Source organism: Taudactylus pleione, unplaced genomic scaffold, assembly GCF_031769625.1.
Source record: "Taudactylus pleione unplaced genomic scaffold, aTauple2 ptg000627l, whole genome shotgun sequence".
NCBI lineage: Eukaryota > Metazoa > Chordata > Amphibia > Anura > Myobatrachidae > Taudactylus > Taudactylus pleione.
This window is the reverse complement of record NW_028285029.1, coordinates 6,359,705-6,375,319: the sequence shown is the minus strand read 5'-3', so window position 1 is coordinate 6,375,319 and position 15,615 is coordinate 6,359,705. Positions and strand designations below refer to the sequence as shown.

Below are 15,615 nucleotides of genomic sequence, written 5' to 3'. Positions count from 1 at the left end.
GCACAATTTTAGTATAAATATAAATATATGAAGTGTATAGACACTGTTGTTGCTCACTCATCAACTTCATTGGTTATTTATATATATATATATATATATATATATATATATATATATATATATATATATATATATATATATATATATATATATATATATATATATATATATATACTGTATATACATATAACCATGCAAAGGTGCAGCACTCTCAATAAATAACACACGTCAACTGTATTTTAGGTATCAACTATTCAGTACATTGACATTTTATCTTCAGGATAACAATACATACAATGAGTCCTTACCATAAATACTGTAGCACCACCAGTGACAACCGCGCTGGGAGCGGGACGAGCCACCCATCCGGAGTCGGCTATAGATGACGTCATCACGTCTGCACCATCGTGGGCGTGTGACTGAGTGCATGCCCATCACCAGGCATCCAAAACAAACATATTAAATCCAGAGTGCCAGACCTCTGCTTGACTATATATATATAATTTATTAATGCCCCTGCATACTAGGGTTGATAATGTTAATATGGGGTCATATTATCCATTTATCTGTTTCCATGAAACTAGAGGACAAAATCAGCCTGTCCAGGAATCTCGCATGTCTTGACGGTAATTGGTGGCTGACAACCATACTACCAGTATAAAATAATATTTTAAATATTTTTAACAATACAGGAATATCACTCCAAATAATTTAATTCTGTAATACACGCCAAATTGCAGCTCTCAATCCATGATGAACACTCTGTACTATAGCGTGCCAAATGAAAGGTTCAGTCAACCAAACAGCTGGTTGTGCTACAGAAACTTCATTGGCTTTTTATGCATGCACAGTGAAGTTTAGAAAAAGTGACATCTTGTGGACAGAAAGTTGCTGTCAGGTTGTGGCCTAGGATCGGCCATTGCTCACCTCAGTGCTGGCTTCCCCTGACCTCTCGAGCAGTCAGATGCCAGGTGTGCCAGGAAGTGACATGTTGTGGATTATGCCTGGGGTCTGCTAGGACATCCATGTGCCTGCTCCCTTATTTGCTTCCTGCTTATGGTCATGGACGCAGCCATGACAGTCTACATCACCTGTTTAGCCCTTTACCCAATGGTAGCATTGGTTGCAGTCAGCTGACTCGGTCCTCCAATGGACTGCTACCTTGGGTATTTAGCCAGGCTCTGAACAACAGGAAGTTGCCTGTACAATGTCATTACATCCAGTGAATACTTGCTGTTGCAGCATTCCAAGTTCCAAGATCCTTTTGTATAGTGAGATATTCCCAGTGTTAATTCACAGTGTGTGTCCAGTACAACATCCAAGTTCCATCTCCTTAGTGTCATTCTCCTGTGCCAGTTCTGTGTCTGAATCTACAGTGTCTGTACTCGGTACATCACCCAAGTACAAACACTGTGTATTATTCTCCTGTGCTTTCCCTGTGATTGTGTCCTTCTTCTTCCCACTTGTGCCGGATACCTGACCAAGAGGACATGACCTGCAAAATGAAATGTTGGGTTTAAGCTGGGTACAGCTTAAACCCAAATCCCAATTGGAGGGGTCACTGGTGAACACCTCCCAGTAAGTTAGACTCCTCACCATTTGGTGATGTCTAGCCAACATCTGGTACTTGTGAATGAGGAAGGCATATATCCAGGCCCCTGATCTCCAGTTCTATTCCCAACCTGGGACCCTGACTTCCAATCTTTCAGTAGAGGATCTCCATAGGCCGAAGTGTCCAATAGAGATGAATGGCTGCTAGACAGAAGACAGGAGAATAGAGGTTTTTATACTGTACATTAAACCATACAGGCTACTGGTACTTTAAAATATACTGTATGTCTAAGAGGTATATTTCCCCATTTGCTTGTGGTGATCTTGACAGAGGTAATGTACCATAGAGCATTACAGCAGAATGTGAGAGATAAATTATATTGTCTAGCTTTTGAGTCCAGGCACTGATTATTTATATAAAGTGTGGGTTTTATGCATAAAGGTAATTTTGACATAATATTGTAAGTGTATTATGTAATTTGAAAATAAGAAAAATGTATTGAACATTGTGAAAAACAATTTTACACAAAAAAATAATCATAATCATAATAATAATTGCACACAATGTATTATTATTTTTAACAGTTTACTTCGAAGAGAATATGCACATCTCAGAGTTTTTATGTTTGCAATTAATCAGATTAACAAGAACCCAGACATTCTGCCCAATATTACTCTGGGTTATCATCTATTTGATTCTTGTGGAAGTGAAAATAAAGCAGTGGAAGATGTTTTTCGTATATTATCTGGATTTAAGAAATTAATTCCTAATTACATGTGTATGGAACATGGCAAATTAGTCGGTTTTATTGGAGATCTCAACTCTCACACCACCATCCCAATGGCACAAATTTTGAATGTATTTGGTTATACACAGGTAAGTGCCATCAAATCTTATTTAGAAATATTGTTTAACTCAATTTAATTAAATGTATGAATATTGCTGGATCAAAGAACTCACCTTTTTTAGATCAGGCAAAGGACCTCCAAGCCCACTTTGGATTTCCAACAATAATGAATGAAACAAGAATGTATTCAAATATGACTATAATGAATAAATGTAAAACACTGCAAGATGCCGAAGGGATAAATGTAAAACACTGCAAGGTGCAGTGTGATACCAATGAGTCTGCCTGTTTTTTTTTTAAGAGACAATAATAAAAAAATAAAACATACATGGTTTTGAAATTTAAATTATAGACAATTTAAAGGTTAGACTCGCAGATGACTGCACCTCGCAGCCTATTACATTTCCACCTAAATGTTTCATCAATCAATACACTTTTTTTGTCATAATACAAAACATTAAAAATATTCAATGAAACAGATTTAATTTTTGCCAGGTTCTAGGCAAGGAAATATGAACTTAAAATGAGGGTACTAATAATGAGTTCAAACTATATATTACATATGGATAAAAACTATTTCTTAAACAACTAGTAGTCACTAGGGGCTATATTTACTAAAGTGCAGGTTTAGAGAAGTGGAGATGTTGCCCATAGAAACCACATCTTAATAGTACCTACATCATGGAAGGTAAATACTCCCCAATTTTCATATTTCTTGGCAGAGGGATCTTAAACACTGAACAGACATAAAGTGAACAAGATAAGGTAACAACCATTCAGCTTTTAATGGTCATTTTATAGGCTGTGTTTGCAGGGGCGTCACTAGGGTTGGTGTCAACCGGTGCTATAACTCGTGGTGACACCCCCCCTCCACCCCAAAAAAAATAAAAAATCAGATCCAAGGTGCACAGCTCCACGCTCCCTCCTTCTTACCAGTCACACAGTCCAGTACTCACACTGCAATTCTCCTCCCAGAATGCCAGCGGGCATGAGCAAAGAGAGAGGGACTCACAAGATGATGACATCATCATCTCACAGGACCTGTAGCTCTGCATTGGCGAGATACAGCGGGCACTAACTATGATGGCAGCATAGCCGTATAACACAACAGTCCTCAGACAGCCTACCTCCTTTTGTGATCCCAGACAGCCTGTCCCCCCTTCTCTGTTCCCAGACAGCATGTCCCCCCTTCTCTTTTCCCAGACAGCCTGTCCCCCCTTCTCTGTTCCCAGACAGCCTGCCCCCCTTCTCTGTTCCCAGACAGCCTGCCCCCCCTTCTCTGTTCCCAGACAGCCTGTCCCCCCTTCTCTGTTCCCAGACAGCCTGCCCCCCTTCTCTGTTCCCAGACAGCCTGCCCCCTTATCTGTTCCCAGACAGCCTGCCCCCCCTTCTCTCTTCCCAGACAGCCTCTCCTGTTGTGTTTCCAGACAGCCAGTCCCACCTTTTGTGTTCACAGCCAGCCAGCCCTCCATTCTATGTTCCCAGACTGCCAACCACCCCAACTTGTGTCACCAGCAAGCTCCCTCTCTTCTGTCTGCAGCCAGCCAGCTCCCCCTCCCCTGTCCCCAGCCAGCCAGCTCCCCCTTTTCTGTCCCCAGCCAACCCTTTTGCGTCCCTTACCTCTTCTTGACTGGCTCCTCTCTTCCAGCAGTGTCGGTGGGTGGGCAGTGGGCTTCTAACTTCCAACAGCAGCGGCCAGTGGGAAGGTGGGCGGTCAGCAGGCTCCTCTCTTATACAAATGGTGGTGGCAGGCAGGCAGCTGACTCCTCTTCCACTGCAGAGGCGGCGCAGTTTGACGCCATGACGTCACACGCTGCATGCCTTTTTAAAAAAAAAAAAACATTTTTAAGCATAACAGCCAGGATGGGTGGCGGCGGCCGTGGAAGAGGGTGGGGGAGTGGGTGGGCAGCAGTAACCTTGCAGAAGCTACTGTATGTGATGGTGGGGGAGAGAGAGCAGTTTTTGGTGTCACCCCCTTGGAGGGTGACACCCGGTGCGGCCCACACCCCCCGCCCCCACCTTGTGATGCCACTGTGTGTTTGATACATGATAGTCTGGAGCTGTTGGTTGCTACTTTTTCTCCATCCATTCTAACTCTCCATGGCTTAGTACATAGACACTTAGGTCTGCACCTACTATCTTTAAGCTTTGCTGTTTTATTTTTTTGTATATGCCTTACAGTATAGAATTGGATGTAGGCACAGAAACAAACAGATCATAGGTGCACAACTCCAAATTACTGATTATATATAAATACATTATGCAATAAAATTTGGCAATAAATCTAGGTTTTTAGCATAATCATGGCCAAGGTTATGGGCCTAACCACCATATCCAGGTAACCTCTGTAGGGTAGGTCCCTAACATACTAGGGTTCAGATCCAGAGTGCAGGACACCCCAAACCAGGTCAGCCGAGCAACCCCAGGGCATCACTCTAATAAGAAAGGTGAAGTGTAAAGTAAGATAGGTAAGAGCAGCTGCTGTTGCATTTATAGGATAGAGAAGTGAAAATACAAATATAATAAAAACAAACAGTAAAAGTGTTAAAAGTGCAAAAAAGGAAAAGTTTTATAATGCGATGCCCTAAAGCAGACCACCAAAGCAATCCAGGGGACCTACGCCCCGAAAATCAGGGGTGCCGAGAGGGAGGAGCAGGTACAAATTACCCAGGCCCAGGATTGATGGAGGGGCCCGGTAGGGGCCCGGGTCTGGTACCGCTCCCCCCCTCCTTCATCATAGCATCCCAGCACATGCTGCTGTGTGCTGGGCTGAACTGGGAGTCTGCTCGCTGCTGTTATGAAGCGGCCATAGCAGTTTCCTATGCATGTGAGGGGAGTGATCAAGCTGATCGTGCCCCGCACTGGTTATGCACTGGGCTGAGGGGGCTCCCTCAAATTTTTTTTATTTTTTTTCCCTTGAAGGGGGCATGACCATGCCTCCCATGATTAGGACATGCCCCATTTACTCGTGCCTGCCTATTACTAGTGTGCCTTGACAATACCAGACTCCATGCTTTAAACGAATAAACCAATAAGGGAGGGGTGCTAGTCCAGGTAGAAGGTGTCTCAGCCTTCAGGTGTGCAAAGAAGAACACTAAATGGAGTGTATAAGAAAGGTTCCTGGACTGCACACCCTAAATATATACAGTACCTATCAAAAGTTTGGACACACCTTCTCATTCAATGGTTTTTGTTTATTTAAATTATTTTCAACATAGTAGATTAATACTGAAGAAATCAAAACTATTAAAGAATACATATGGAATTATGTTGTAAACAAAAATATGTTAAACAAGTGTCAACTATGTTTTATATTTTATATTTCTCAAAGTTGCCCCCTTTTGCTTGGATGACAGCTTTGCACACTCTTGGCATTCTCTCAATCAGCTTCATGAGGTAGTTTCCTGGAATGGTTTTCCAGCAGTCTTGAAGGAGTTCCCAGAGGTGCTGAGCACTTGTTGGCTGCTTTTCCTTCACTCTGCGGACCAACTCATCCCAAACCAGCTCAATTGGGTTTAGGTTGGGTGACTGTGGTGGCCAGGTCATCTGACGCAGCAACTCCATCACTTTCCTCCTTGGTCAAGTAGCCCTTACAAAGCCTAGAGGTGTGTTTGGGGTCATTGTCTTGTTGAAAAACAAATGATGGTCCCAGTAAGCGCAAACCGGGATGGCATGGCACTGCAGAATGTTGTGGTAGCCATGCTGATTAAGTGTGCCTTGAATTTCGAATAAATCAGCAAAAGTGTCACCAGCAAAGCACCCCCACACCATCACACCTCCTCCTCCATACTTCACAGTGGGAACCACACATGCAGAAATTATCTGCTCACCTTCTCTGCATCTGCAAAGACATGGCGGTTGGAACAAAAAATCTCAAATTTGGCCTCATCAGACCATAATACAGATTTCCACTGGTCTAATGTCCATTCCTTGTGTTTCCCTAGCCCAAACAATTCTCTTCTTCTTGTTGTTCATCCTCAGTAGTGGCATCTTTGCAGCAATACGACCATGAAGGCCTAATTCATGCAGTCTCCTCTGAACAGTTCATATTGAGATTTGTCTGCTACTTGAACTCTGTGAAGACTTTATGTGGTGTCTAGTCTGATGTGCAGTCAAGTAGCGGTTTCTGAGGCTGGTAACTCTAATGAACTTAACCTCTGCAGCAGAGGCAACTCTTGGTCTTCCTTTCCTGGGGCGGTCCTCATGAGAGCCAGTTTCATCATAGCGTTTGATGGTTTTTGCAACTGCACTTGAGGATACATTCAAAGTTCTTGACATTTTCCATATCGACTGACCTTCATGTCTTAAAGTAATGATGGACTGTCTTTTCTCTTTACTGAGTTGAGTGGTTGGTGCCATAATATGGATTACAACAGTAGTCAAATAGTGGTGTCCACTGTGTACTAACCCTACCTCTAGACAACACAACTTATGGTTTCAAACACATTAAGAAGGCAAGTAATTCCACAGATTGTCTCTTGGCAATGCACACCTGTTATTTCAAAACCATTCCAGGAGACTACCTCATGAAGCTGATTGAGAGAATGACAAGAGTGCGCAAAGCTGTCAATCAAGCAAAAGGGGGCTACTTTGAGGAATCTAAAATCTAAAACATTTTGATTTGTTTAACACTATTTTTTAACAACATAATTCCATATGTATTCTTTCATACTTTTGATGTCTTCAGTTTTAATTGACTATGTTGAAAATACTTAAAATAAACAAAAACTATTGAATGAGAAGGTGTGCCCAAACTTTTGACTGGTACCGTATAATGGGTGGTACTACCAGTTGAAACTATTATTACAGGCACATATATGCACAACTATACACATATATAAGGTGTAATTAACCTATAATATGTGATCCATTGTGTTATAAAATATAAAACATGATAAAAGTAAAAAGAAAAAAAAAATATATAAATATATATAAGAACTGGAATATCCGGCACTCCCATGCCTGTAGGGTATACTTGGTCCGGTGCCCTTTCCAAGAAGAAAACTTCCATACACATTAACCAAGACAGAGCGGCACTCTGAGTGCTGCTCTGTCCTGGTTAATATATATATTTATTTAAGAAAAGATAAAAAAAGAAATAAAAAAAAGAAATGATAAAAAACACAAGAGCACTCTGTAGAAGAGAAGGAGAGGTAGATGAACGGGGGACGACATTACAGAAGGAGAGGGGGCAGGAGACAATTGATGTGTTTAGGCAACAGGGAGACAATTGATGTGTTTAGGAGACGGGGAGAGGCGGGGGGCTATGATCACACCACCGACCAGACAGTATGTGTAGGTTGGCGAAAGCCCACCGCGCCCCCCCAAAATATCTAATCAAAAAAATCCAATGCCTCATTATGGCCTTCTGGTGACAAAGTTTGGATTTTGAAGATCCATTTTGATTCTGCCTGGCATAATTTCCTGAAACTGTCACCCCGTCTTGCTGTTACTTCTATTTTCTCTACCCCTATGTTCCTCAAACAACTTGGGTCCCTCTGATGCACCTTGGAAAAGTGCCTGAAGACACTATGTGTTGCCAGTCCCTTTTGTATGTTCAGTCTATGTTCCTGAAACCGTTTCCAAATCAACAGTTGATATCTTCCTCTACTAAGTAACACTTGTTCAGAAATTAGTTCTGGCATGTGTGCCCAAAAATACTGAGTACTCCCTAGTGGTGTCAAAACTTCTAAAGCAATGCAAAAATCCACATTGCCTTCTTCATCAAACAGCACAATCATAAAAAACCACATAAATGTAATCTTCGGGGTCCTCAAGGTCATTTCATGTGAACTTTGCACATTATGCTCTATTAGATCCTCTTTTCTCAATATAAAGAGTAGAGATGAGCATTTCAGTTTTACTTAGTTTTCTAAAAAATGGCTTTTTAATGTCTGTACAGTTTTTACATATGTATTTTGCATAGCCATTAAGATAAATCTGAATTAATTTGAACTTAAGCTAATTTTGCAAAAAAAGAACCAAGTCAAAAACAAACCAATCATCTTTAATGAAGAGTCAGATGATACTGTATCCATTTATTATAACACTGCGTGGTCTGCAAAACTCTCTTCCACCCTACAATCTACATCTTGTTTATTAAATAACATGGCTCTTATTGCTACCTCAGCTTAGCCTCTTCTTGTATGAAAATATGTATTTTTTTTCTCATACTTTTTATTTCATGGTGTTGCCCACACAGATGTGTCCTCATTTGTGTCATAGTAGAATAAGCATTCAGATTTATTTATACTTAAATATGTAACTTACCTGGCATCCAGACTGTGGTGTAGCAGTGACAGAATGTCAAATTATTTTTAATATCTAAAACAAACAACATTTCTAACATTCGGAAAGTTGCAAAGCAGCATCACTTTGATGATTTTTTTTTACAAATAAAGATACACCAATATCAATGCCCATAAATTATGTATTGCCATATATCATTGGGATTAGATAATACAGAAACTTGTGCAACATGCAGACAGAGATACAGCAGCTGCAGAGTGCTCATTTTAAAAATATAAGATGCACTGACAAGCTATGCAAAACCCATAATGTAAAATAGTGCAAGATGGGCCCTCCCACCCACACTTACATTGTATAATAATAAGGTCATGCACAGTTTACCAAATTAAGGCACTTACACTTTATCCTTAAAGTATTTTGTTATTTAGGCACCCACAAAAGAAAACATTTTACTTGTTTGAATTACTTGTTGAATTGCACAGTAGCATAGATAAAGACTTTAGTAAGTTAATAATGGGCTTAAAGGTGTGTACACACTAGACCAGTGGTTCTCAAACTCGGTCCTCAGGACCCCACACAGTTCACATTTTCAAGGTCACCCAGCAGCTGCACAGGTGTATTCCTTACTCACTGACACATTTTAAAAGATCAACAAGTGGAACTAATTATATCACTTGTGATTCTGTGATGAGACCTGCAAAACATGCACTGTTTGGGGTCCTGAGGACCGAGTTTGAGAACCTGTGCACTATACAATATTATGCACAATTTGCCTGATTTCGATGATTTGGAAAGACAAATCTTGCAAAATATGTGCAAATCATGAGTGTCCACTCATAATAATGATACCGATATCCGTACCTTTGGGTCACACGTCGTATCATCAGATCCTGCCTACAGCAGGCAAGATCTGCCAATATCATACACAACACACGGGATATCGTTACGGACACATGATAGATCATTGGTCAGATTGAACAAATCCAGCAGGAATTAAGTGAAGTGGTCTCTTAAAATAAACAAAGCAGCCTAATCAGCCTTAAGGGTCTGGCAATAACTGGCCATATCCTCTGCCATGGCTGTGTTCGATGGCAGCAGCACTGAGCAAGCAGCCACAGTCACACTCTACTCCTTAAACTCCTCACAGCAATCAGGATTCACAGCCATAGTACTTGATGAAAGCCCTGGCTGACACATATAGCATTTGATGCTGCACATATGTTCCTCTTATTATTGTAAAGTCGCTTACAATTTTAAAGGCACATCATATTCTCGGGGGGTCACGGAGAGTCCAGATAATAGCAGTTCTTAATCCTAGATGCATTTCTCCATCAATTATGGTGATGGTTTCCTCAGAAGTTGGGTGAAGACAAGGACTCACCTGGTTGCCATTTTAAAGCAGATTTAACGAAAAATCTGTTGTCTACAATTAATCAATTAACTTAAAAAATAATTATTTAACACAGGTGTCTTAAGTCACTGCAATTTACATTCATATCCAAATTATTATAACTAATTATTACTTTTAAAACAGACTGCCCTAACTTTGCACCACAATATGAGAAAATAAAGATGTCAACATTCAAGAGCGTTCTTAAGCCCTAATTCAATTTTAGAAATTTCTTAGTTGGACCAGACGGGAGTTTCTGATAGAACTTCCCATTCAAAAGTTATCTTTAAGCATCTGCTCAGTAATCAGAGGTATTTTGAGCCTCTATCCCTCCTTTTTTATCGGTGGCCTTAATTATGACAGTTTTTCCCTGGGATTGAGCAATCTAGCTGTTATTTACAGACTCTCTCAAAAAGGCACAACTTTAGCTCTTAATAGAAATGGATCCTTCTCTACAGTATTTCATCGGAGGAGCTGTATCTATTGTAATTATTTTATGGGAGTTCCACATCTGGAGAACTTTTATTGTTATTAATTATATTTTTACGCTGTTATGTGTATGTTTTGGATTATTGAAAATGTATATTGCGGTCTTCTTTTTTAAATTGTATTAAAATAACTTTTGTGATATATATACCCGTGTTCTGGATCACTAGCATTAATGCGCATCCATTAAGTGAACTAAGTACATTATTCCACTTATACTTGTAATTAGCTAAATTGTCTACTTTTACAGACTCTTTCAGCTACAGTACTCTAGCTAATTATGCAGTAGTTTGATTGGTTTTATGATTTAACTTTGACTGGCAATGTCTGAAATTGATTTATTAATTTCAATTTTGAATTGGCTTAAGTAGCTTGCATAAAAACACAATAATTCTCTATGTCCTGCAGTAAGGTAAAATGTCCCCCGTCTAACTATGTTCTGGCTGGATATACACAATAGGTCTTGATAGCCTTTTTCTCCAGTCCCTTCAGTTGGTGGCATTGCTTCATATTTAATTTAGAGCTACTGACGTTTTTTACATGCCGCTGCTGAATGCAGAAAACAGGTATTTTGGTGACAATGGAATTCAAAAGGAACTTAATAGCATGGACAGATGACCTCAACCACGAGTTTAAATTGTGATGCATACATTGGATGTTGTGCTAAGGCTTACATGGATGTCATGCCTTTAGTAAGCCACTGTGCAACAAGGTACTGAAATAATGTTTTATCTTGCAATTTATTATATCATACAGTTGGCAAAAAATATTCTTAGTTATGGTCCCATTTAGTAATGATGTTTCACCGACAGCAGCTGAAGCAGCCCTATCTCAAACTACATTCTAATCAGTGGTGGCTCCTGAGGTGGAGCTGCAGCACAGTCCTAAATTCAAATAGAGGAACCACACCAACTGCCATTTCAAATGCTGCCAAACATAGATGGCTGGGACACACTGGTAGTTGGTGTGGCTCCCTTATTTGAATGTTTTACTGCGCTGCAGCCCCACCTCTGAAGCCGCCACCGATTCTAAATGTAATGAGGAGGTTGATAAAAAAAAGTGTTGTCCATGTATATTGCTTGTGGTATCAATCCTCGCTACCTGTAAATTGTGCTGGACTCCTTGTTACTACAGGATACATGATTTCTCAGCATTTAATGAAACACTGAAAGGAATTTGCTGCAAATTATGAAACAGTGAGTAGATTAATAAATTGTTAATATTCTTATCCCTACTTACTTGGGAATGACAGATATTGTTTGGGTTCGAATAAAAATATTTCCACATGCTAGAATTTTTTGTCTTTTACTAACCATGAAAATTATGGTCGTGAAGTGGCCCTACTGATTTTTGCCTTGCTGCTACACAATCAGTTTTTTGGGAAAACATTATAACAAACTTGATTTTTCTCACTTCCTCATTTCTTGGCCTTTTTGGGTTTGGTTTATGTAGGTTTTTGGTGTGGCAGTTACCATTTATAATGACTGTTGCTATTCAAAATTGACTGTATTTCTGTCAATTCATTTTATTTGCACTTACTGTCAAATTAATAGGAATATACTAATTAAATAAAGCAATAAAGTGTACCTGTGTTGCCACCAAAAAGGAAAATGTCTACTGTGGGAGTAACTACACAGCAAGTAGCAGCAAAAAGATGACGGGCAGAGCCGGATAAAACTAGACAACAAACTATGACTGATGACCAAAGAGAACGTGATTGCCATTGCCATGCAAAATCTGCTTATGTAAAAATCAACAATATTGGTGGCATGGAACATGTTCAATTGGTAAAAGACTCTAAGAAGATTTACACAAAATTTGTGGTAGATAAAGAAATATTTGTGAACTAGGAATAGTGCTATTTTTTTTTTTATATTTAAATTGATAGTCGATTCCACAATTGTGGTATAAGTTCGGCGTGGTATTTAACCCTTACAAAAGAACAGTCCAACATGATCTTACAGTTATTTTTTTTCCTTTCATTTGATGGACTCTTAACTAGTATTATAATAAAAATTTCAAACTTAGATATTTGACACATGACACAGACAATTCCAATGTCTTCTTATATTGACAATTTACAAATATAAAATCTGGTCAAACTAGCATGATTTTAGGAGAATAATAAAGGGGTAGTTCTAAATTAAAAGAATTACAAAAAAACAATATTTTGTATTAACTGTCTTATTTTACTTTTATCAACATTCACAGAAATTATCTGATTCCAGAAGTTTTTGTAAAATTTAAATGTGCAGAGAAATTTCCAAAATCATGAATAGAAATGTAGACCTTTATTTCTTCATATTTCTTCAAACATGTTCCTCATATTTTCATTGTTTATAAATTACCAATTTCAGCTGTCTTACATTTTTTTATATTGAAATTTTTGCATTAAAATTAGTTTCTACAACTTTCCACAAATCTTGAAAAATAATGGTGAAACTCCTAATCTTTAGTATTAATAAACTATTACAGTTTTTCAAACATGTTATGGAATATAAAACTGCTTGTTTTAATTGATTTATTGATTATTATGTCAACTAACTACATTAATGTTCATTTTAGATCAGTTATGGAGCAAGGGATCCTCTGCTGAGTGACAGAATTAATTATCCACGTTTTTTTCGAACAATTCACAATGATCAGATACAATTTTTGGCAATTGTAAAGTTATTGCAACTGTTTGGCTGGAACTGGGTTGGCATTATTTTCTCAGATGATGACACTGGAGAGCAGGAGCTCCAACAGCTGAGCAGGGAGTTAACCACTCATGGGATATGTATTGAATTTAGGTTAAAAATTATTGACATTAATGATATTGTTAAAAGTTCATTAATTGAGCTTTTTCATCAATCTACTGCTCAGATATTAATCATTTGTGGCATATATACCACATACTTTTTAAGATTTATCTATACAATAATTCCATTTATTTTCAATAAGACATTTATTCTTCCATCTTCATGGTCATCTATAATGGAGTTTACTATTCCCGTTAATTGCTGTCTTGTGTTTTCATGTCCATTATGTGGCATCCCTGGAATAGAAACTTATCTAGAAAATGTCAAACAATCAAATTACACAAATGATCCAATATTGGAGGATTTGTTGATTACTCAACTTCGCTGCAGGTCTAACAATCAGTTAAAAGATTTGATTCTTCCAATGATAACTGAACAAACCCAGAGAAATTGCACTTGGAAGGAGCTTAAAAGTCTTGATGCTTTTCTTGAAGATCCTGTTCTCTGTCAAATATATACAGCAGTTTTTACAATTGCTCAAGCTTTGCATGATATGTATTTTTTTTTAAGCAATAAAAAAATCATAAACAACTTTAAAGTAAATGAAAAGCATGTGAGTTTATATAATGATGATTATTAAATATTATTATTATCAACAATAAAATTGTATTACAATAAGTAACTGCTAAATACAGTAAGTGTCATACAGTAAATGTTTATTTAAATCTGGAGTTTATATGAATATGGATGTTTAAAGGGACTCAGTTAAAAGGGTTAGCTAAATTGCAGTTTGGCAGCGATGCAGTTTAAATTGACCCATGCAATGATGATGACTACAAAAACCCTAATTATCGCCTAGCTGCTAGTCAGTGTTAAATCCCCATGCACTGGATACCACAATCCTTTTAAACAGTACACACTCGAGAGCGATCATATTCATGTACAGTAGATGCAGCTGTGTGTCAAAACAATCCTGAAGGAGACATCAGGATCCTTAATCCTGTCTTCTCCTTATCCCAGGAAACCAGGCATATTCTGGACATCAGAATGTCCAAAAGTACCCCTACATATATATATATATATATATATATATATATATATATATACATACATGAGGGCTGATTGAAAAGTAAAGAGACTGTTTTTGTTTTTATGTCCCATAGGTAGATGTAGTAATGCTATGCTGGTTATTGTGAAGCTCATACATTGACGAGCCTGTACCTGCAGATAGACTACCATTCTTTGTTTGGTCACAGCTAGTAGAAGTATTAGTATGTTTCATAATGGTGGATGAGGAAGATGTGTCTGTGAGACTATGTGAGACTATGTCAGACACATGTGCATACATATTATGGAAACTTGGAAAAAGTGGAAATGAAACTCATGAAATTTTATGGGAAGCAAACAGTAGAGAAACAATTAGCTGTGCTGCAATATTTCGGTGGTAGGAGCACTCCAAAGAGGGTAATATGCAAGTGACTGACTAAGCGCATACTTGGAAACCATCCACCACAGTTACAAATTTCAACATTGCCAAAGCTGTTGAGATGTTGCAAAATAACAGACTTGAATATTACTCTCTTTGAAGTGCTTCCTCCACCGAAATACTGCAGCATGGCTGATTGCTTTGCTTTTTCCAAGTTTACCACAAAATTCAATCACAAATCTCAGACGAAATTTCACATACATGTCGTCCTCATAAACCATGATGAAATGCTCAAATATATTCCACTCACTGTGACCAAACAAGGAAGACTATGGCTGTCCAGCCATAGGTTCAGACACATTGAAGTGTGAGCTTCACAATAACCATCATTGCATTGCCACGTCTACTTATGAGAGCAAAAAATAGAGGCAGTCTCATTACATTTCAATCAGCACTCATATACTGTATATATATATATATATATATATATATATATTCAATCAGCACTCATATACTGTATATATATATATATATATATATATATATATATATACAAAGAAATTAATTAATTAATCATCAGGATAAAGCACAGTACAATAACAACTGACCTTATAGAAATAACCCCACCAGGTGTGCCGCTGGCTAAAAGGTACCTGCAGAAGATGCCTACTGATAACATCATACATTGCCCATCTCTGTGGCTGCCAGAGAGACAGATGTAAACAATTTCACAAATGTAATCAAACACAATTTCCTACATGTAGTATGATAAAAATGGTGAGTACAGGCAAATCATATCCACACCATCTGACAAATTGAGTCTAAACATTGCAAGCTAGAACTATAATTTATAAATTGATCAACATTATACCAACAATGAGCCTAAACAAGCCAAAAATAACCCACCAAGATAAAAAATCCTAG

General features: G+C 38.3%; 1 protein-coding gene across 1 annotated transcript in view; it reads left to right on the top strand.

Annotated features, from left to right (window-relative positions):
* Positions 1–2,167: 2,167 nt before the first annotated feature.
* LOC148479283 (vomeronasal type-2 receptor 26-like) overlaps positions 2,168–15,615 on the top strand; it is a 77,735-nt gene continuing 64,287 nt past the window's right edge. The window contains exon 1 of the mRNA XM_088454698.1: positions 2,168–2,428. Within this exon, the coding sequence (XP_088310824.1) occupies positions 2,174–2,428 (255 nt within the window). The 5' untranslated portion in view covers positions 2,168–2,173. The remainder of the gene's footprint in view (positions 2,429–15,615) is intronic.